The 24655-nt window shown below is 49.3% G+C and overlaps 1 protein-coding gene across 1 annotated transcript; it reads left to right on the top strand.

Annotated features, from left to right (window-relative positions):
- Positions 1–211: 211 nt before the first annotated feature.
- Positions 212–895, top strand: LOC127927633 (putative protein TPRXL; the record flags this gene model as incomplete). The annotated part of the gene is made up of 2 exons (XM_052514251.1): positions 212–361; positions 494–895. Coding segments are annotated over 2 exons (552 nt in total), but the record flags the coding sequence as incomplete, so codon positions are not given.
- Positions 896–24655: the final 23760 nt, after the last annotated feature.

Below are 24655 nucleotides of genomic sequence, written 5' to 3'. Positions count from 1 at the left end.
TCTCCTCTCCTCTCCTCTCCTCTCTCTCTCCTCCTCTCCTCTCCTCTCCTCTCCTCTCCTCTCCTCCTCTCCTCTCCTCTCCTCTCCTCTCCTCCTCTCCTCTCCTCTCCTCCCTCTCCTCCCTTTCCTTTCTCTCCTCCCTCTCCAATCCTCCCTCCCCTCTCCACTCCTCTCCACTCCTTTCCTCTTCCTCTCCTCTTCCTCTCCCCAGCCCAGTCAGTCAGCCTCCTCTTATCTTTCTCCCCAGCCCAGTCAGTCAGCTTCCTCTTCGTCTTTCTCCCCAGCCCAGTCAGTCAGCTTCCTCTTCGTCTTTCTCCCCAGCCCAGTCAGTCAGCTCCTCTTCGTCTTTCTCCCCAGCCCAGTCAGTCAGCCTCCTCTTCGTCTTCCTCCCCAGCCCAGTCAGTCAGCCTCCTCTCGTCTTCCTCCCCAGCCCAGTCAGTCAGCTCCTCTTTCTCCCCAGCCCAGTCAGTCAGCTCTCCTCTTCCTCTCCCAGTCAGTCAGCTTCGTCTTCCTCTCCCAGCCCAGTCAGTCAGCCTCCTCTTCGTCTTTCTCCCCAGCCCAGTCAGTAAGCTTCGTTTCTCCCCAGCACAGTCAGTCAGCCTCCTCTTCGTCTTCCTCCCCAGCACGGTCAGTCAGCTTCATCTTCCTCCCCAGCCCAGTCAGTCAGCCTCCTCTTCGTCTTCCTCCCCAGCCCAGTCAGTCAGCCTCCTCTTCGTCTTCCTCCCCAGCCCAGTCAGTCAGCCTCCTCTTCGTCTTCCTCCCCAGCCCAGTCAGTCAGCTTCGTCTTCCTCCCCAGCCCAGTCAGTCAGCCTCCTCTTCGTCTTCCTCCCCAGCCCAGTCAGTCAGCCTCCTCTTCCTCTTCCTCCCCAGCACGGTCACGCCTGGCAGAGGCTGACTACAACCCCTTTGAAGATGAGTTTTGCAACAACAACACACAAAAAAAAAATCAATTGAACACGTCTGGGAGTAAATTAACTTGTTCGGTTCTCAATTTGAAATGGTTGAAGTCTTTTTACCAAGTTATTTATGAGCTCAGGTATACTTTTCCTCTGCCTGGTTCCCTGCAGAACACGTATGGGTAATGTGCTGCTCTGTTAGCCAGTGACTAGGGCTCCTCTGTCTCCTACTGAGTAATAGAAGAGACACGATATAATTGTGGTTATATAATGTATTATAGACTGGAGGCTGCTGTCAATGTACCAAGTACATATGTGTTTGGTCAGTTAAACAAGCTGCCCCCTCCTCCTCCTTTCTATCAGTTAGACAAGCTGCCCCCCTCCTCCTTTCTATCAGTTAGACAAGCTGCCCCCCTCCTCCTTTCTATCAGTTAAACAAGCTGCCCCCCTCCTCCTTTCTATCAGTTAGACAAGCTGCCCCCCTCCTCCTTTCTATCAGTTAAACAAGCTGCCCCCTCCTCCTCCTTTCTATCAGTTAACAAGCTGCCCCCCTCCTCCTTTCTACCAGTTAAACAAGCTGCCCCCTCCTCCTTTCTATCAGTTAGACAAGCTGCCCCCTCCTCCTTTCTAGTCAGTTAGACAAGCTGCCCCCTCCTCCTTTTCTATCAGTTAGACAAGCTGCCCCCCCTCCTCCTTTCTATCAGTTAAACAAGCTGCCCCCCCTCCTCCTTTCTATCAGTTAAACAAGCTGCCCCCCTCCTCCTTTCTATCAGTTAGACAAGCTGCCCCCCTCCTCCTTTCTATCAGTTAGAACAAGCTGCCCCCTCCTCCTCCTTTCTATCAGTTAGACAAGCTGCCCCCCCCTCCTCCTTTCTATCAGTTAGACAAGCTGCCCCCCTCCTCCTTTCTATCAGTTAGACAAGCTGCCCCCCCTCCTCCTTTCTATCAGTTAAACAAGCTGCCCCCCTCCTCCTTTCTACCAGTTAAACAAGCTGCCCCCCTCCTCCTTTCTATCAGTTAAACAAGCTGCCCCCCTCCTCCTTTCTACCAGTTAGACAAGCTGCCCCCCCTCCTCCTTTCTATCAGTTAAACAAGCTGCCCCCCTCCTCCTTTCTATCAGTTAAACAAGCTGCCCCCCCTCCTCCTTTCTATCAGTTAAACAAGCTGCCCCCCCTCTCCTCCTTTCTACCAATTAAACAAGCTGCCCCCCTCCTCCTTTCTATCAGTTAAACAAGCTGCCCCCCCCTCCTCCTTTCTATCAGTTAAACAAGCTGCCCCCCCCTCCTCCTCCTTTCTATCAGTTAAACAAGCTGCCCCCCCTCTCCTCCTTTCTATCAGTTAAACAAGCTGCCCCCCCTCCTCCTTTCTATCAGTTAAACAAGCTGCCCCCCTCCTCCTCCTTTCTACCAGTTAAACAAGCTGCCCCCCCTCCCTCCTCCTTTCTATCAGTTAAACAAGCTGCCCCCCTCCTCCTTTCTATCAGTTAAACAAGCTGCCCCCCCCTCCTCCTTTCAATCAGTTAAACAAGCTGCCCCCCCTCCTCCTTTCTATCAGTTAAACAAGCTGCCCCCTCCCTCCTTTCTACCAGTTAAACAAGCTGCCCCCCCTCCTCCTTTCTATCAGTTAAACAAGCTGCCCCCTCTCCTCCTTTCTATCAGTTAAACAAGCTGCCCCCCTCCTCCTCCTTTCTACCAGTTAAACAAGCTGCCCCCTCCTCCTTTCTACCAGTTAAACAAGCTGCCCCCCTCCTCCTTTCTATCAGTTAAACAAGCTGCCCCCCTCCTCCTTTCTATCAGTTAAACAAGCTGCCCCCCTCCTCCTTTCTACCAGTTAAACAAGCTGCCCCCCCTCCTCCTTTTCTATCAGTTAAACAAGCTGCCCCCCTCCTCCTTTCTACCAGTTAAACAAGCTGCCCCCCTCCTCCTTTCTATCAGTTAAACAAGCTGCCCCCCTCCTCCTTTCTACCAGTTAAACAAGCTGCCCCCCCTCCTCCTTTCTATCAGTTAAACAAGCTGCCCCCCTCCTCCTTTCTATCAGTTAAACAAGCTGCCCCCCTCCTCCTCCCTTTCTATCAGTTAAACAAGCTGCCCCCTCTCCTCCTCCTTTCTATCAGTTAAACAAGCTGCCCCCCCTCCTCCTTTCTACCAGTTAAACAAGCTGCCCCCCTCCTCCTTTCTATCAGTTAAACAAGCCCCCCCTCCTCCTTTCTATCAGTTAAACAAGCTGCCCCCCTCCTCCTTTTTCTATCAGTTAAACAAGCTGCCCCCCTCCTCCTTTCTATCAGTTAAACAAGCTGCCCCCCCTCCTCCTTTCTATCAGTTAAACAAGCTGCCCCCCTCCTCCTTTCTACCAGTTAAACAAGCTGCCCCCTCCTCCTTTCTACCAGTTAAACAAGCTGCCCCCTCCTCCTTTCTATCAGTTAAACAAGCTGCCCCCTCTCCTCCTTTCTATCAGTTAAACAAGCTGCCCCCCCTCCTCCTTTCTACCAGTTAAACAAGCTGCCCCCCTCCTCCTCCTTCTACCAGTTAAACAAGCTGCCCCCCCCTCCTCCTTTCTACCAGTTAAACAAGCTGCCCCCCTCCTCCTTTCTACCAGTTAAACAAGCTGCCCCCCTCCTCCTTTCTACCAGTTAAACAAGCTGCCCCCCTCCTCCTTTCTTCCAGTTAAACAAGCTGCCCCCCTCCTCCTTTCTACCAGTTAAACAAGCTGCCCCCCTCCTCCTTTCTACCAGTTAAACAAGCTGCCCCCCCTCCTCCTCCTTCTACCAGTTAAACAAGCTGCCCCCCTCCTCCTTTCTACCAGTTAAACAAGCTGCCCCCTCCTCCTTTCTACCAGTTAAACAAGCTGCCCCCTCCTCCTTTCTATCAGTTAAACAAGCTGCCCCCCCTCCTCCTTTCCTATCAGTTAAACAAGCTGCCCCCCTCCTCCTCCTTCTACCAGTTAAACAAGCTGCCCCCCTCCTCCTTTCTATCAGTTAAACAAGCTGCCCCCTCCTCCTCCTCCTTTCTACCAGTTAAACAAGCTGCCCCCCTCCTCCTCCTTTCTATCAGTTAAACAAGCTGCCCCCCTCCTCCTTTCTATCAGTTAAACAAGCTGCCCCCTCCTCCTCCTTTCTATCAGTTAAACAAGCTGCCCCCTCCTCCTTTCTACCAGTTAAACAAGCTGCCCCCTCCTCCTTTCTACCAGTTAAACAAGCTGCCCCCCTCCTCCTTTCTACCAGTTAAACAAGCTGCCCCCCCTCCTCCTTTCTACCAGTTAAACAAGCTGCCCCCCTCCTCCTTTCTACCAGTTAAACAAGCTGCCCCCTCCTCCTTTCTACCAGTTAAACAAGCTGCCCCCTCCTCCTTTTCTACCAGTTAAACAAGCTGCCCCCCTCCTCCTTTCTACCAGTTAAACAAGCTGCCCCCCTCCTCCTTTCTACCAGTTAAACAAGCTGCCCCCTCCTCCTCCCTTTCTACCAGTTAAACAAGCTGCCCCCCTCCTCCTTTCTACCAGTTAAACAAGCTGCCCCCCCCTCCTCCTTTCTACCAGTTAAACAAGCTGCCCCCCTCCTCCTCCTTTCTACCAGTTAAACAAGCTGCCCCCCTCCTCCTTTCTACCAGTTAAACAAGCTTCCTCCTTTCTATCAGTTAAACAAGCTGCCCCCCCTCCTCCTTTCTACCAGTTAAACAAGCTGCCCCCTCCTCCTTTCTACCAGTTAAACAAGCTGCCCCCTCCTCCTTTCTATCAGTTAAACAAGCTGCCCCCCCTCCTCCTCCTTTCTATCAGTTAAACAAGCTGCCCCCCTCCTCCTTTCTACCAGTTAAACAAGCTGCCCCCCTCCTCCCAGTTAAACAAGCTGCCCCCTCCTCCTCCTCCTTTCTACCAGTTAAACAAGCTGCCCCCCCTCCTCCTTTCTACCAGTTAAACAAGCTGCCCCCCTCCTCCTCCTCCTTTCTATCAGTTAAACAAGCTGCCCCCCTCCTCCTTTCTACCAATTAAACAAGCTGCCCCCTCCTCCTCCTCCTTTCAACCAGTTAAACAAGCTGCCCCCCTCCTCCTCCTTTCTATCAGTTAAACAAGCTGCCCCCCTCTACCAGTTCCTCCTCCTATCAGTTAAACAAGCTGCCCCTCCTCCTCCTTTCTACCAGTTAAACAAGCTGCCCCCCTCCTCCTTTCTACCAGTTAAACAAGCTGCCCCCTCCTCCTTTCTACCAGTTAAACAAGCTGCCCCCTCCTCCTTTCCCAGTTAAACAAGCTGCCCCCTCCTCCTTTCTACCAGTTAAACAAGCTGCCCCCCTCCTCCTTTCTACCAGTTAAACAAGCTGCCCCCTCCTCCTTTCTCCCTGTTAAACAAGCGGCCCCCCCTCCTCCTTTCTACCAGTTAAACAAGCTGCCCCCCTCCTCCTTTCTACCAGTTAAACAAGCTGCCCCCCTCCTCCTTTCAACCAGTTAAACAAGCTGCCCCCCCTCCTCCTTTCTACCAGTTAAACAAGCTGCCCCCTCCTCCTTTCTACCAGTTAAACAAGCTGCCCCTCCTTTCTACCAGTTAAACAAGCTGCCCCCCTCCTCCTTTCTATCAGTTAAACAAGCTGCCCCCCTCCTCCTTTCTACCAGTTAAACAAGCTGCCCCCCTCCTCCTTTCTATCAGTTAAACAAGCTGCCCCCTCCTCCTCCTTTCTACCAGTTAAACAAGCTGCCCTGCCCCCCTCCTCCTCCTTTCTACCAGTTAAACAAGCTGCCCCCCTCCTCCTCCTTTCTACCAGTTAAACAAGCTGCCCCCTCCTCCTTTTCTACCAGTTAAACAAGCTGCCCCCCTCCTTTCTATCAGTTAAACAAGCTGCCCCCCCTCCTCCTCCTTTCTACCAGTTAAACAAGCTGCTCCCTACCAGTTAAACCCCCCCTCCTCTCCTCCTTTCTATCAGTTAAACAAGCTGCCCCCCTCCTTCCTCTCCTCCTTTCTACCAGTTAAACAAGCTGCCCCCTATCCCCTCTCCTCCTTTCTACCAGTTAAACAAGCTGCCCCCTCCTCCTTTCTACCAGTTAAACAAGCTGCCCCCTCCTCCTTTCTACCAGTCCTTTCTACCAGTTAAACAAGCTGCCCCCCTCCTCCTTTCTACCAGTTAAACAAGCTGCCCCCTCTCCTCCTTTCTACCAGTTAAACAAGCTGCCCCCTCCTCCTTTCTACCAGTTAAACAAGAAAGCCTCCTTTCTACCAGTTAAACAAGCTGCCCCCCTCCTCCTTTCTACCAGTTAAACAAGCTGCCCCCCCTCCTCCTTTCTACCAGTTAAACAAGCTGCCCCCTCCTCCTCCTACCAGACTAAACCTCCTCCTCCTCCTCCTCCTTTCTACCAGTTAAACAAGCTGCCCCCCTCCTCCTCCTTTCTACCAATTAAACCTCCCCCTCCTCCTCCTTTCTACCAGTTAAACAAGCTGCCCCCCCTCTCTCCTTTCTACCAGTTAAACAAGCTGCCCCCTCCTCCTTTCCTAAACCTCCCTCCTCCTCCTCCTTTCTACCAGTTAAACAAGCCCCCCCTCCTCCTTTCTACCAGTTAAACAACCGTCCCCCTCCTCCTCCTCCTACCAATTAAACAAGCTGTTCCTTTAAACTGACCAGTTAAACAAGCTGCCCCCCTCCTCCTTTCAGACCAAAAGCCTTACTGAGGGTGACCAGTTAAACAAGGCCCCCTCCTCCTCCTTTCCACCGTTAATTACTCCCTGACTGAAAAAAAGCAGGAAATGGAGCCTTGCTAAGAAAGGGTGAAAGTAGAGGACCGTTAAGACTGAAGAAAGCCTTGCTGAGGGTGAAGCAAGAGAGGACCGTTAAGACTGAAAAAGCCTTACTGAGGGTGAAGCAGTAGAGGACCGTTAAGACTGAAGAAAGCCTTACTGAGGGTGAAGCAGTAGAGGACCGTTAAGACTGAAGAAAGCCTTGCTGAGGGTGAAGCAGTAGAGGACCGTTAAGACTGAAGAAAGCCTTACTGAGGGTGAAGCAGTAGAGGACCGTTAAGACTGAAGAAAGCCTTGCTGAGGGTGAAGCAGTAGAGGACCGTTAAGACTGAAGAAAGCCTTGCTGAGGGTGAAGCAGGGTAGAGGACCGTTAAGACTGAAGAAAGCCTTGCTGAGGGTGAAGCAGTAGAGGACCGTTAAGACTGAAGAAAGCCTTGCTGAGGGTGAAGCAGTAGAGGACCGTTAAGACTGAAGAAAGCCTTGCTGAGGGTGAAGCAGTAGAGGACCGTTAAGACTGAAGAAAGCCTTGCTGAGGGTGAAGCAGTAGAGGACCGTTAAGACTGAAGAAAGCCTTACTGAGGGTGAAGCAGTAGAGGACCGTTAAGACTGAAGAAAGCCTTACTGAGGGTGAAGCAGTAGAGGACCGTTAAGACTGAAGAAAGCCTTGCTGAGGGTGAAGCAGTAGAGGACCGTTAAGACTGAAGAAAGCCTTACTGAGGGTGAAGCAGTAGAGGACCGTTAAGACTGAAGAAAGCCTTGCTGAGGGTGAAGCAGTAGAGGACCGTTAAGACTGAAGAAAGCCTTGCTGAGGGTGAAGCAGTAGAGGACCGTTAAGACTGAAGAAAGCCTTGCTGAGGGTGAAGCAGTAGAGGACCGTTAAGACTGAAGAAAGCCTTGCTGAGGGTGAAGCAGTAGAGGACCGTTAAGACTGAAGAAAGCCTTACTGAGGGTGAAGCAGTAGAGGACCGTTAAGACTGAAGAAAGCCTTACTGAGGGTGAAGCAGTAGAGGACCGTTAAGACTGAAGAAAGCCTTGCTGAGGGTGAAGCAGTAGAGGACCGTTAAGACTGAAGAAAGCCTTGCTGAGGGTGAAGCAGTAGAGGACCGTTAAGACTGAAGAAAGCCTTGCTGAGGGTGAAGCAGTAGAGGACCGTTAAGACTGAAGAAAGCCTTAAGACTGAGAAAGGTGAAGCAGTAGAGGACCGTTAAGACTGAAGAAAGCCTTGCTGAGGGTGAAGCAGTAGAGGACCGTTAAGACTGAAGAAAGCCTTACTGAGGGTGAAGCAGTAGAGGACCGTTAAGACTGAAGAAAGCCTTGCTGAGGGTGAAGCAGTAGAGGACCGTTAAGACTGAAGAAAGCCTTACTGAGGGTGAAGCAGTAGAGGACCGTTAAGACTGAAGAAAGCCTTGCTGAGGGTGAAGCAGTAGAGGACCGTTAAGACTGAAGAAAGCCTTGCTGAGGGTGAAGCAGTAGAGGACCGTTAAGACTGAAGAAAGCCTTGCTGAGGGTGAAGCAGTAGAGGACCGTTAAGACTGAAAGAAAGCCTTGCTGAGGGTGAAGCAGTAGAGGACCGTTAAGACTGAAGAAAGCCTTGCTGAGGGTGAAGCAGTAGAGGACCGTTAAGACTGAAGAAAGCCTTGCTGAGGGTGAAGCAGTAGAGGACCGTTAAGACTGAAGAAAGCCTTGCTGAGGGTGAAGCAGTAGAGGACCGTTAAGACTGAAGAAAGCCTTGCTGAGGGTGAAGCAGTAGAGGACCGTTAAGACTGAAGAAAGCCTTGCTGAGGGTGAAGCAGTAGAGGACCGTTAAGACTGAAGAAAGCCTTACTGAGGGTGAAGCAGTAGAGGACCGTTAAGACTGAAGAAAGCCTTGCTGAGGGTGAAGCAGTAGAGGACCGTTAAGACTGAAGAAAGCCTTGCTGAGGGTGAAGCAGTAGAGGACCGTTAAGACTGAAGAAAGCCTTGCTGAGGTGAAGCAGTAGAGGACCGTTAAGACTGAAGAAAGCCTTGCTGAGGGTGAAGCAGTAGAGGACCGTTAAGACTGAAGAAAGCCTTACTGAGGGTGAAGCAGTAGAGGACCGTTAAGACTGAAGAAAGCCTTGCTGAGGGTGAAGCAGTAGAGGACCGTTAAGACTGAAGAAAGCCTTGCTGAGGGTGAAGCAGTAGAGGACCGTTAAGACTGAAGAAAGCCTTACTGAGGGTGAAGCAGTAGAGGACCGTTAAGACTGAAGAAAGCCTTGCTGAGGGTGAAGCAGTAGAGGACCGTTAAGACTGAAGAAAGCCTTGCTGAGGGTGAAGCAGTAGAGGACCGTTAAGACTGAAGAAAGCCTTACTGAGGGTGAAGCAGTAGAGGACCGTTAAGACTGAAGAAAGCCTTACTGAGGGTGAAGCAGTAGAGGACCGTTAAGACTGAAGAAAGCCTTGCTGAGGGTGAAGCAGTAGAGGACCGTTAAGACTGAAGAAAGCCTTGCTGAGGGTGAAGCAGTAGAGGACCGTTAAGACTGAAGAAAGCCTTGCTGAGGGTGAAGCAGTAGAGGACCGTTAAGACTGAAGAAAGCCTTGCTGAGGGTGAAGCAGTAGAGGACCGTTAAGACTGAAGAAAGCCTTGCTGAGGGTGAAGCAGTAGAGGACCGTTAAGACTGAAGAAAGCCTTACTGAGGGTGAAGCAGTAGAGGACCGTTAAGACTGAAGAAAGCCTTACTGAGGGTGAAGCAGTAGAGGACCGTTAAGACTGAAGAAAGCCTTGCTGAGGGTGAAAGCAGTAGAGGACCGTTAAGACTGAAGAAAGCCTTGCTGAGGGTGAAGCAGTAGAGGACCGTTAAGACTGAAGAAAGCCTTGCTGAGGGTGAAGCAGTAGAGGACCGTTAAGACTGAAGAAAGCCTTGCTGAGGGTGAAGCAGTAGAGGACCGTTAAGACTGAAGAAAGCCTTACTGAGGGTGAAGCAGTAGAGGACCGTTAAGACTGAAGAAAGCCTTACTGAGGGTGAAGCAGTAGAGGACCGTTAAGACTGAAGAAAGCCTTGCTGAGGGTGAAGCAGTAGAGGACCGTTAAGACTGAAGAAAGCCTTGCTGAGGGTGAAGCAGTAGAGGACCGTTAAGACTGAAGAAAGCCTTACTGAGGGTGAAGCAGTAGAGGACCGTTAAGACTGAAGAAAGCCTTGCTGAGGGTGAAGCAGTAGAGGACCGTTAAGACTGAAGAAAGCCTTGCTGAGGGTGAAGCAGTAGAGGACCGTTAAGACTGAAGAAAGCCTTGCTGAGGGTGAAGCAGTAGAGGACCGTTAAGACTGAAGAAAGCCTTGCTGAGGGTGAAGCAGTAGAGGATCGTTAAGACTGAAGAAAGCCTTGCTGAGGGTGAAGCAGTAGAGGACCGTTAAGACTGAAGAAAGCCTTACTGAGGGTGAAGCAGTAGAGGACCGTTAAGACTGAAGAAAGCCTTGCTGAGGGTGAAGCAGTAGAGGACCGTTAAGACTGAAGAAAGCCTTGCTGAGGGTGAAGCAGTAGAGGACCGTTAAGACTGAAGAAAGCCTTACTGAGGGTGAAGCAGTAGAGGACCGTTAAGACTGAAGAAAGCCTTGCTGAGGGTGAAGCAGTAGAGGACCGTTAAGACTGAAGAAAGCCTTGCTGAGGGTGAAGCAGTAGAGGACCGTTAAGACTGAAGAAAGCCTTGCTGAGGGTGAAGCAGTAGAGGACCGTTAAGACTGAAGAAAGCCTTGCTGAGGGTGAAGCAGTAGAGGACCGTTAAGAGAGAAGAAAGCCTTGCTGAGGGTGAAGCAGTAGAGGACCGTTAAGACTGGAGAAAGCCTTGCTGAGGGTGAAGCAGTAGAGGACCGTTAAGACTGAAGAAAGCCTTCGCTGTTTAACTTCGTCTGATTTACATAGAAATGAGAGATTAGGAAAGAACTATATCTTACTGGCCCGTTAGAATACATATGCCTAATTACAATATATTCAGAGAGTGTGAGAGTGTAATTCGCTCAAAGGAGATAACAAGGGAAGGACAAGGTCACGAGCTGAACTGAAGCCATGTCTCATCCCGCTCTATGTTTAATTCTCCCATCCTCCCTTTCCTGCCTCCCAGCCTCCCTCCCCCTCCCTTCCTTCTTCACTGCCTCCCTCAGCCTCACTGCCTCCCTCCCCTGCCTCCCTGCCTGCCTCCCTCCTGACTGCCTTCCTTCTTCACTGCCTCCCTCACTGCCTCACTGCCTCCCTCACTGCCTCACTGCCTCCCTCACTGCCTCCAGGTAACTCACTGCCTCCCTCACTGCCTCTCTGCCTCCCTCACTGCCTCCCTCACTGCCTCCCTCACTGCCTCACTGCCTAACTCACTGCCTCCTGCCTCCATCACTGCCTTCCAGCAACCCTGCCTGACCCTCACTCATGACTGCCTCACTGCCTCCCTCACTGCCTCCCTCCCTCCCTCCCTGCCTCCATCACTGACAGTTCTTCCCTGCCTCATCACTGACTCCCTCCCTGCCTAACTCACTAACTTCCAGCCTCCCTCTGACCCTCCCTCCATCCCTGCCTAACTCACTAACTTCCAGCCTTCCAGCCTCCCTACTGCCTCCTCCCCTCCCCCTCCCTAACTCACTAACGTCCAGCCTTCCAGCCAGTTAGATAAATCCTGCATCCCTGCCTAACTCACTAACTTCCAGCCTTCCAGCCTCCCATCTCTGCCAGAGTCCCTCCATCCCTGCCTAACTCACTAACGTCCAGCCTTCCAGCCTCCTCTCTGCCTCCGTGCCTGCCTCCCAGTCTGCCGATGCTGCTCTGGGGACAATAAGGTGTGTGTGTGTAGATGGGGATGGGGGGGGATGAATGGTGAAGGAGTATTAATGACATGCCATTGTTTTTTTATCTTCTACTTTGAAATTACGAGTTGGAGGATGAAACAATCAGCGTTCTCAGTCATGTTTGCATTGTAATGTATCAATGTGTGCAATGGCAGTTAGATAACATCTACTGACAGTCATGACAGTAAGGTGACATCTACTGGCAGAGTCATGACAGTTAGATAACATCTACTGGCAGAGTCATGACAGTAAGGTAACATCTACTGACAGTCATGACAGTAAGGTGACATCTACTGACATAGTCATGACAGTAAGGTAACATCTACTGACAGTTAGGTAACATCTACTGACAGAGTCATGACAGTTAGGTAACATCTACTGACAGAGTCATGACAGTTAGGTAACATCTACTGACAGTTAGGTAACATCTACTGACAGAGTCATGACAGTTAGGTAACATCTACTGACAGAGTCATGACAGTTAGGTAACATCTACTGACAGTTAGGTAACATCTACTGACAGTTAGGTAACATCTACTGACAGAGTCATGACAGTTAGGTAACATCTACTGACAGTTAGGTAACATCTACTGACAGAGTCATGACAGTTAGGTAACATCTACTGACAGTTAGGTAACATCTACTGACAGTTAGGTAACATCTACTGACAGAGTCATGACAGTTAGGTAACATCTACTGACAGTTAGGTAACATCTACTGACAGAGTCATGACAGTCAGGTAACATCTACTGACAGTTAGGTAACATCTACTGACAGAGTCATGACAGTAAGGTAACATCTACTGACAGAGTCATGACAGTAAGGTAACATCTACTGACAGAGTCATGACAGTTAGGTAACATCTACTGACAGAGTCATGACAGTCAGGTAACATCTACTGACAGTTAGGTAACATCTACTGACAGAGTCATGACAGTTAGGTAACATCTACTGACAGAGTCATGACAGTTAGGTAACATCTACTGACAGAGTCATGACAGTTAGATAACATCTACTGACAGAGTCATGACAGTTAGGTAACATCTACTGACAGTTAGGTAACATCTACTGACAGTTAGATAACATCTACTGACAGAGTCATGACAGTCAGGTAACATCTACTGACAGTCAGGTAACATCTACTGACAGAGTCATGACAGTCAGGTAACATCTACTGACAGAGTCATGACAGTCAGGTAACATCTACTGACAGTTAGATAACATCTACTGACAGAGTCATGACAGTTAGGTAACATCTACTGACAGAGTCATGACAGTTAGGTAACATCTACTGACAGTTAGGTAACATCTACTGACAGAGTCATGACAGTTAGGTAACATCTACTGACAGAGTCATGACAGTTAGGTAACATCTACTGACAGTCATGACAGTAAGGTAACATCTACTGACAGAGTCATGACAGTAAGGTGACATCTACTGACAGAGTCATGACAGTAAGGTAACATCTACTGACAGTTAGGTAACATCTACTGACAGAGTCATGACAGTTAGGTAACATCTACTGACAGAGTCATGACAGTCAGGTAACATCTACTGACAGTCATGACAGTAAGGTAACATCTACTGACAGAGTCATGACAGTAAGGTGACATCTACTGACAGAGTCATGACAGTAAGGTAACATCTACTGACAGAGTCATGACAGTAAGGTAACATCTACTGACAGAGTCATGACAGTTAGGTAACATCTACTGACAGTTAGATAACATCTACTGACAGAGTCATGACAGTCAGGTAACATCTACTGACAGTCAGGTAACATCTACTGACAGAGTCATGACAGTCAGGTAACATCTACTGACAGTTAGGTAACATCTACTGACAGAGTCATGACAGTAAGGTAACATCTACTGACAGTCAGGTAACATCTACTGACAGAGTCATGACAGTCAGGTAACATCTACTGACAGTTAGGTAACATCTACTGACAGAGTCATGACAGTAAGGTAACATCTACTGACAGAGCCATGACAGTTAGATAACATCTACTGACAGAGTCATGACAGTTAGGTAACATCTACTGACAGAGTCATGACAGTTAGATAACATCTACTGACAGTTAGATAACATCTACTGACAGTTAGATAACATCTACTGACAGAGTCATGACAGTTAGGTAACATCTACTGACAGAGTCATGACAGTTAGATAACATCTACTGACAGTTAGGTAACATCTACTGACAGAGTCATGACAGTCAGGTAACATCTACTGACAGAGCCATGACAGTTAGATAACATCCTTGAAGACAATGTAGAAGAATAAACATTTTCTCCCACTCTGTCTCTCTTATTCTCTTTCTGTCTTAGTTTGTTTCTCTGTCTTTACAGAGTCAGCTAGTGAGAGATTAGAGGTGACCAATACCTCCTGTGGTTGTCCTCTCAGCAGCTGAGAGGACAACCATTTTCCTGTCTCATTCTCAGTGGCTGAGAGGACAACCATTTTCCTGTCTCATTCTCAGTGGCTGAGAGCACAACCATTTTCCTGTCTCATTCTCAGTGGCTGAGAGGACAACCATTTTCCTGTCTCATTCTCAGTGGCTGAGAGGACAACCATTGTCCTGTCTCATTCTCATTTTCCTGTCTGATTATTAGTGGCTGAGAGGACAACTATTGTCCTGTCTGATTATTAGCGGTTGAGAGGACAACCATTGTCCTGTCTGATTATCAGCGGTTGAGAGGACAACTATTGTCCAGTCTGATTCGCAGCGGATTAGAGGAGACTATTGTCCTGTCTGATTCTTAGCATCTGAGAGGACAACTATTGTCCAGTTTGATTATCAGCGGTTGAGAGGACAACTATTGTCCAGTCTGATTCGCAGCGGATTAGAGGAGACTATTGTCCTGTCTGATTCTTAGCATCTGAGAGGACAAAAATGTTCCTGTCAAATTCTCAGCATCTGAGAGGAGAACCAGTGTCTTGCCTGATTCCCTACGGCTGAGATGAGAGGCTGTGAAACGTGATTGACGTTTTGTCCATTTACACCCTCTCCTCCATTCAGTCCTCCTCTCCTCTCCTCCACTCAGTCCTCCTCTCCTCCACTCAGTCCTCCTCTCCTCCAGTCAGACATCCTCTCCTCCAGTCAGACATCCTCTCTTCTCCTCCACTCAGCCCTCCTCTCCTCTCCTCCAGTCAGTCCTCCTCTCCTCTCCTCCAGTCAGTCCTCCTCTCCTCTCATCCAGTCAGTCCTCCTCTCCTCTCCTCCAGTCAGTCCTCCTCTCCTCCAGTCAGTCCTCCTCTCCTCTCCCCCAATCAGTCCTCCTCTCCTCCAGTCAGACATCCTCTCCTCCAGTCAGTCCTCCTCTCCTCCAGTCAGTCCTCCTCTCCTGCAGTCAGTCCTCCTCTCCTCTCCCCAGTCAAGTCTCCTCTCCTCTCCCCAGTCAGTCCTCCTCCTCTCCCCAGTCAGTCCTCCTCTCCTCCAGTCAGTTCTCCTCTCCCCCAGTCAGTGCTCCTCTCCTCTCCCCCAGTCAGTCCTCTCCTCTCCCCCAGTCAGTCCTCTCCTCTCCCCCAGTCAGTCCTCTCCTCTCCACCAGTCAGTCCTCTCCTCTCCACCAGTCAGTCCTCTCCTCTCACCCAGTCAGTCCTCCTCTCCCCCAGTCAGTCCTCCTCTCCCCAGTCAGTCCTCCTCTCCACCAGTCAGTCCTCCTCTCCTGCAGTCAGTCCTCCTCTCCTCTCCCCCAGTCAGTCATCCTCTCCTCTCCCCCAGTCAGTCATCCTCTCCTCTCCCCAGTCAGTCATCCTCTCCTCTCCCCCAGTCAGTCCTCCTCTCCTCTCCTCCAGTCAGTCCTCCTCTCTCTCTCCAGTCAGTCCTCCTCTCCTCTCCCCCCAGTCAGTCCTCCTCTCCCCCAGTCAGTCCTCCTCTCCCCAGTCAGTCCTCCTCTCCCCCAGTCAGTCCTCCTCTCCACCAGTCAGTCCTCCTCTCCTCCCTCCAGTCAGTCCTCATCTCCTCCCCCAGTCAGTCCTCATCTCCTCCCTCCAGTCAGTCCTCATCTCTCTCCCCAGTCAGTCCTCCTCTCCTCTCCCCAGTCAGTCCTCCTCTCCCCAGTCAGTCCTCCTCTCTCCAAGTCAGTCCTCCCCTCCCAGTCAGTCCTCCTCTCCCCCAGTCAGTCCTCCTCTCCCCAGTCAGTCCTCCTCTCCCCCAGTCAGTCCTCCTCTCTCCCAGTCAGTCCTCCTCTCCACCAGTCAGTCCTCCTCCTCTCCACCAGTCAGTCCTCTCCTCCCCCCAGTCAGTCATCCTCTCCCCCAGTCAGTCCTCCTCCCCCCAGTCAGTCCTCCTCTCCTGTCCCCCAGTCAGTCCTCCTCTCCTGTCCCCCAGTCAGTCCTCTTCTCCCCCAGTCAGTCCTCCTCTCTCCCAGTCAGTCCTCCTCTCCTCCAGTCAGTCCTCCTCTCCTCTCCTCCAGTCAGTCCTCCTTTCCTCTCCCCAGTCAGTCCTCCTCTCCCCCAGTCAGTCCTCCTCTCCCACAGTCAGTCCTCTCTCCACCAGTCAGTCCTCGTCTCCTCTCCTCCAGCCAGTCCTCCTCTCTTCTCCTCCAGTCAGTCCTCCTCTCATCTCCCCCAGTCAGTCCTCCTCTCCTCTCACCCAGTCAGTCCTCCTCTCCTCTCACCCAGTCAGTCCTCCTCTCCTCTCAGTCAGTCCTCCTCTCCTCTCACCCAGTCAGTCCTCCTCTCCTCTCACCCAGTCAGTCCTCCTCTCTCCCAGTCAGTCCTCCTCCTCCCAGTCAGTCCTCCTTCCCCCAGTCAGTCCTCCTCTCCACCAGTCAGTCCTCCTCTCCTCCCTCCAGTCAGTCCTCCTCTCCTCTCCCCCAGTCAGTCCTCCTCTCCCCCAGTCAGTCCGCCTCTCCTCCCTCCCAGTCAGTCCTCCTCTCTCCCCCAGTCAGTCCTCCTCTCCTCTCCCCCAGTCAGTCCTCCTCTCCTCTCCCCCAGTCAGTCCTCCTCTCCTCTCCCCCAGTCAGTCCTCCTCTCCTCTCCCCCACTCAGTCCTCCTCTCCTCTCCAACACTCCTCCCGTACAGCAGTAAACAGATTACCAGTCCACAGATACAGTGCAAAGGACACCTTGAGATTCCAGATGACATCTCCATAAACAGGGGGAGGAATGTAGGTGTGACTTTTAAGATCTATCATGTAGACACATGTTGTTCCGTTGCTTTTCATAGTGGCATTGAATCTCTAACAGTATATCACATGGTCACGCCAATGTCAATGTTGATCCACTGAACAGATGACTATTCCTGACATTACAAAATCAGTGAAGTATGGTATCTATAGCAACTAAAGACGTTCTGAGAGTCATAGATGTGGAGAGGACTGACTGAAACACAGCCATGTATAGAGGACCACAGAGGACTGACTGAATCACAGCCATGTATAGAGGACCACAGAGGACTGACTGAATCACAGCCATGTATAGAGGACCACAGAGGACTGACTGAATCACAGCCATGTATAGAGGACTGACTGAAACACAGCCATGTATAGAGGACTGACTGAATCACAGCCATGTATAGAGGACTGACTGAATCACAGCCATGTATAGAGGACCACAGAGGACTGACTGAATCACAGCCATGTATAGAGGACTGACTGAAACACAGCCATGTATAGAGGACTGACTGAATCACAGCCATGTATAGAGGACTGACTGAAACACAGCCATGTATAGAGGACCACAGAGGACTGACTGAACCACAGCCATGTATAGAGGACTGACTGAATCACAGCCATGTATAGAGGACTGACTGAACCACAGCCATGTATAGAGGACTGACTGAATCACAGCCATGTATAGAGGACTGACTGAAACACAGCCATGTATAGAGGACTGACTGAATCACAGCCATGTATAGAGGACTGACTGAATCACAGCCATGTATAGAGGACTGACTGAATCACAGCCATGTATAGAGGACCACAGAGGACTGACTGAATCACAGCCATGTATAGAGGACTGACTGAATCACAGCCATGTATAGAGGACTGACTGAAACACAGCCATGTATAGAGGACTGACTGAACCACAGCCATGTATAGAGGACTGACTGAAACACAGCCATGTATAGAGGACTGACTGAATCACAGCCATGTATAGAGGACTGACTGAAACACAGCCATGTATAGAGGACCACAGAGGACTGACTGAATCACAGCCATGTATAGAGGACTGACTGAATCACAGCCATGTATAGAGGACTGACTGAATCACAGCCATGTATAGAGGACTGACTGAATCACAGCCATGTATAGAGGACTGACTGAAACACAGCCATGTATAGAGGACTGACTGAAACACAGCCATGTATAGAGGACTGACTGAATCACAGCCATGTATAGAGGACCACAGAGGACTGACTGAATCACAGCCATGTATAGAGGACTGACTGAACCACAGCCATGTATAGAGGACTGACTGAAACACAGCCATGTATAGAGGACCACAGAGGACTGACTGAATCACAGCCATGTATAGAGGACTGACTGAAACACAGCCATGTATAGAGGACCACAGAGGACTGACTGAATCACAGCCATGTATAGAGGACTGACTGAATCACAGCCATGTATAGAGGACTGACTGAATCACAGCCATGTATAGAGGACTGACTGAATCACAGCCATGTATAGAGGACTGACTGAATCACAGCCATGTATAGAGGACTGACTGAACCACAGCCATGTATAGAGGACTGACTGAATCACAGCCATGTATAGAGGACTGACTGAATCACAGCCATGTATAGAGGACTGACTGAATCACAGCCATGTATAGAGGACCACAGAGGACTGACTGAATCACAGCCATGTATAGAGGACTGACTGAATCACAGCCATGTATAGAGGACCACAGAGGACTGACTGAATCACAGCCATGTATAGAGGACCACAGAGGACTGACTGAATCACAGCCATGTATAGAGGACTGACTGAATCACAGCCATGTATAGAGGACTGACTGAACCACAGCCATGTATAGAGGACTGACTGAATCACAGCCATGTATAGAGGACTGACTGAAACACAGCCATGTATAGAGGACCACAGAGGACTGACTGAAACACAGCCATGTATAGAGGACTGACTGAATCACAGCCATGTATAGAGGACTGACTGAACCACAGCCATGTATAGAGGACTGACTGAAACACAGCCATGTATAGAGGACTGACTGAACCACAGCCATGTATAGAGGACTGACTGAATCACAGCCATGTATAGAGGACTGACTGAATCACAGCCATGTATAGAGGACTGACTGAATCACAGCCATGTATAGAGGACTGACTGAACCACAGCCATGTATAGAGGACTGACTGAATCACAGCCATGTATAGAGGACTGACTGAATCACAGCCATGTATAGAGGACTGACTGAACCACAGCCATGTATAGAGGACTGACTGAAACACAGCCATGTATAGAGGACTGACTGAAACACAGCCATGTATAGAGGACCACAGAGGACTGACTGAAACACAGCCATGTATAGAGGACCACAGAGGACTGACTGAATCACAGCCATGTATAGAGGACTGACTGAATCACAGCCATGTATAGAGGACCACAGAGGACTGACTGAATCACAGCCATGTATAGAGGACTGACTGAATCACAGCCATGTATAGAGGACTGACTGAATCACAGCCATGTATAGAGGACTGACTGAACCACAGCCATGTATAGAGGACTGACTGAACCACAGCCATGTATAGAGGACCACAGAGGACTGACTGAATCACAGCCATGTATAGAGGACTGACTGAACCACAGCCATGTATAGAGGACCACAGAGGACTGACTGAATCACAGCCATGTATAGAGGACTGACTGAACCACAGCCATGTATAGAGGACCACAGAGGACTGACTGAAACACAGCCATGTATAGAGGACTGACTGAAACACAGCCATGTATAGAGGACTGACTGAACCACAGCCATGTATAGAGGACCACAGAGGACTGACTGAATCACAGCCATGTATAGAGGACTGACTGAACCACAGCCATGTATAGAGGACTGACTGAATCACAGCCATGTATAGAGGACTGACTGAACCACAGCCATGTATAGAGGACTGACTGAAACACAGCCATGTACAGCGGACTGACTGAAACACAGCCATGTATAGAGGACTGACTGAAACACAGCCATGTATAGAGGACTGACTGAATCACAGCCATGTATAGAGGACTGACTGAAACACAGCCATGTATAGAGGACTGACTGAAACACAGCCATGTATAGAGGACTGACTGAAACACAGCCATGTATAGAGGACTGACTGAAACACAGCCATGTATAGAGGACTGACTGAAACACAGCCATGTATAGAGGACTGACTGAAACACAGCCATGTATAGAAGACTGACTGAAACACAGCCATGTATAGAGGACTGACTGAAACACAGCCATGTATAGAGGACTGACTGAATCACAGCCATGTATAGAGGACTGACTGAATCACAGCCATGTATAGAGGACCACAGAGGACTGACTGAATCACAGCCATGTATAGAGGACCACAGAGGACTGACTGAAACACAGCCATGTATAGAGGACTGACTGAACCACAGCCATGTATAGAGGACTGACTGAATCACAGCCATGTATAGAGGACTGACTGAATCACAGCCATGTATAGAGGACCACAGAGGACTGACTGAATCACAGCCATGTATAGAGGACTGACTGAATCACAGCCATGTATAGAGGACCACAGAGGACTGACTGAATCACAGCCATGTATAGAGGACTGACTGAAACACAGCCATGTATAGAGGACTGACTGAATCACAGCCATGTATAGAGGACCACAGAGGACTGACTGAATCACAGCCATGTATAGAGGACCACAGAGGACTGACTGAATCACAGCCATGTATAGAGGACTGACTGAATCACAGCCATGTATAGAGGACTGACTGAAACACAGCCATGTATAGAGGACCACAGAGGACTGACTGAATCACAGCCATGTATAGAGGACCACAGAGGACTGACTGAATCACAGCCATGTATAGAGGACTGACTGAATCACAGCCATGTATAGAGGACTGACTGAATCACAGCCATGTATAGAGGACCACAGAGGACTGACTGAATCACAGCCATGTATAGAGGACCACAGAGGACTGACTGAATCACAGCCATGTATAGAGGACCACAGAGGACTGACTGAATCACAGCCATGTATAGAGGACCACAGAGGACTGACTGAATCACAGCCATGTATAGAGGACTGACTGAAACACAGCCATGTATAGAGGACTGACTGAATCACAGCCATGTATAGAGGACTGACTGAATCACAGCCATGTATAGAGGACTGACTGAAACACAGCCATGTATAGAGGACTGACTGAAACACAGCCATGTATAGAGGACTGACTGAAACACAGCCATGTATAGAGGACTGACTGAACCACAGCCATGTATAGAGGACTGACTGAACCACAGCCATGTATAGAGGACTGACTGAAACACAGCCATGTATAGAGGACTGACTGAATCACAGCCATGTATAGAGGACTGACTGAATCACAGCCATGTATAGAGGACCACAGAGGACTGACTGAATCACAGCCATGTATAGAGGACTGACTGAATCACAGCCATGTATAGAGGACTGACTGAATCACAGCCATGTATAGAGGACTGACTGAATCACAGCCATGTATAGAGGACTGACTGAATCACAGCCATGTATAGAGGACCGACTGAATCACAGCCATGTATAGAGGACTGACTGAATCACAGCCATGTATAGAGGACTGACTGAAACACAGCCATGTATAGAGGACCACAGAGGACTGACTGAATCACAGCCATGTATAGAGGACTGACTGAATCACAGCCATGTATAGAGGACTGACTGAATCACAGCCATGTATAGAGGACTGACTGAAACACAGCCATGTATAGAGGACTGACTGAAACACAGCCATGTATAGAGGACTGACTGAATCACAGCCATGTATAGAGGACCACAGAGGACTGACTGAATCACAGCCATGTATAGAGGACTGACTGAATCACAGCCATGTATAGAGGACTGACTGAATCACAGCCATGTATAGAGGACCACAGAGGACTGACTGAAACACAGCCATGTATAGAGGACTGACTGAACCACAGCCATGTATAGAGGACTGACTGAAACACAGCCATGTATAGAGGACTGACTGAATCACAGCCATGTATAGAGGACTGACTGAATCACAGCCATGTATAGAGGACCACAGAGGACTGACTGAATCACAGCCATGTATAGAGGACTGACTGAATCACAGCCATGTATAGAGGACTGACTGAAACACAGCCATGTATAGAGGACTGACTGAACCACAGCCATGTATAGAGGACCACAGAGGACTGACTGAATCACAGCCATGTATAGAGGACTGACTGAATCACAGCCATGTATAGAGGACTGACTGAATCACAGCCATGTATAGAGGACCACAGAGGACTGACTGAATCACAGCCATGTATAGAGGACTGACTGAACCACAGCCATGTATAGAGGACCACAGAGGACTGACTGAATCACAGCCATGTTTAGAGGACCACAGAGGACTGACTGAATCACAGCCATGTATAGAGGACTGACTGAATCACAGCCATGTATAGAGGACTGACTGAAACACAGCCATGTATAGAGGACTGACTGAATCACAGCCATGTATAGAGGACTGACTGAATCACAGCCATGTATAGAGGACTGACTGAAACACAGCCATGTATAGAGGACCACAGAGGACTGACTGAATCACAGCCATGTATAGAGGACCACAGAGGACTGACTGAATCACAGCCATGTATAGAGGACCACAGAGGACTGACTGAAACACAGCCATGTATAGAGGACCACAGAGGACTGACTGAATCACAGCCATGTATAGAGGACTGACTGAATCACAGCCATGTATAGAGGACCGACTGAATCACAGCCATGTATAGAGGACTGACTGAATCACAGCCATGTATAGAGGACTGACTGAATCACAGCCATGTATAGAGGACTGACTGAAACACAGCCATGTATAGAGGACTGACTGAATCACAGCCATGTATAGAGGACTGACTGAATCACAGCCATGTATAGAGGACTGACTGAAACACAGCCATGTATAGAGGACTGACTGAATCACAGCCATGTATAGAGGACTGACTGAAACACAGCCATGTATAGAGGACTGACTGAATCACAGCCATGTATAGAGGACCACAGAGGACTGACTGAATCACAGCCATGTATAGAGGACCACAGAGGACTGACTGAATCACAGCCATGTATAGAGGACAACAGAGGACTGACTGAATCACAGCCATGTATAGAGGACTGACTGAATCACAGCCATGTATAGAGGACTGACTGAATCACAGCCATGTATAGAGGACTGACTGAAACACAGCCATGTATAGAGGACTGACTGAATCACAGCCATGTATAGAGGACTGACTGAATCACAGCCATGTATAGAGGACTGACTGAAACACAGCCATGTATAGAGGACCACAGAGGACTGACTGAATCACAGCCATGTATAGAGGACTGACTGAAACACAGCCATGTATAGAGGACTGACTGAATCACAGCCATGTATAGAGGACTGACTGAATCACAGCCATGTATAGAGGACTGACTGAATCACAGCCATGTATAGAGGACCACAGAGGACTGACTGAATCACAGCCATGTATAGAGGACCACAGAGGACTGACTGAATCACAGCCATGTATAGAGGACCACAGAGGACTGACTGAATCACAGCCATGTATAGAGGACTGACTGAATCACAGCCATGTATAGAGGACTGACTGAAACACAGCCATGTATAGAGGACTGACTGAATCACAGCCATGTATAGAGGACTGACTGAATCACAGCCATGTATAGAGGACTGACTGAATCACAGCCATGTATAGAGGACTGACTGAATCACAGCCATGTATAGAGGACTGACTGAATCACAGCCATGTATAGAGGACTGACTGAATCACAGCCATGTATAGAGGACCACAGAGGACTGACTGAAACACAGCCATGTATAGAGGACCACAGAGGACTGACTGAATCACAGCCATGTATAGAGGACTGACTGAATCACAGCCATGTATAGAGGACTGACTGAAACACAGCCATGTATAGAGGACTGACTGAATCACAGCCATGTATAGAGGACTGACTGAAACACAGCCATGTATAGAGGACTGACTGAAACACAGCCATGTATAGAGGACTGACTGAAACACAGCCATGTATAGAGGACTGACTGAAACACAGCCATGTATAGAGGACTGACTGAAACACAGCCATGTATAGAGGACTGACTGAAACACAGCCATGTATAGAGGACTGACTGAATCACAGCCATGTATAGAGGACTGACTGAAACACAGCCATGTATAGAGGACTGACTGAAACACAGCCATGTATAGAGGACTGACTGAATCACAGCCATGTATAGAGGACTGACTGAAACACAGCCATGTATAGAGGACTGACTGAATCACAGCCATGTATAGAGGACTGACTGAATCACAGCCATGTATAGAGGACTGACTGAAACACAGCCATGTATAGAGGACTGACTGAAACACAGCCATGTATAGAGGACTGACTGAATCACAGCCATGTATAGAGGACTGACTGAATCACAGCCATGTATAGAGGACTGACTGAAACACAGCCATGTATAGAGGACTGACTGAAACACAGCCATGTATAGAGGACCACAGAGGACTGACTGAATCACAGCCATGTATAGAGGACTGACTGAATCACAGCCATGTATAGAGGACCACAGAGGACTGACTGAATCACAGCCATGTATAGAGGACTGACTGAATCACAGCCATGTATAGAGGACTACAGAGGACTGACTGAATCACAGCCATGTATAGAGGACTGACTGAATCACAGCCATGTATAGAGGACTGACTGAATCACAGCCATGTATAGAGGACTGACTGAAACACAGCCATGTATAGAGGACCACAGAGGACTGACTGAAACACAGCCATGTATAGAGGACTGACTGAATCACAGCCATGTATAGAGGACCACAGAGGACTGACTGAATCACAGCCATGTATAGAGGACTGACTGAATCACAGCCATGTATAGAGGACCACAGAGGACTGACTGAATCACAGCCATGTATAGAGGACTGACTGAATCACAGCCATGTATAGAGGACCACAGAGGACTGACTGAATCACAGCCATGTATAGAGGACCACAG

This window comes from Oncorhynchus keta, unplaced genomic scaffold (genome assembly GCF_023373465.1).
Source record: "Oncorhynchus keta strain PuntledgeMale-10-30-2019 unplaced genomic scaffold, Oket_V2 Un_scaffold_16132_pilon_pilon, whole genome shotgun sequence".
Classification (NCBI taxonomy): Eukaryota; Metazoa; Chordata; class Actinopteri; order Salmoniformes; family Salmonidae; genus Oncorhynchus; species Oncorhynchus keta.
Note: the sequence above shows the minus strand (reverse complement) of the source record. Positions and strands in the feature narration are given on the sequence as shown.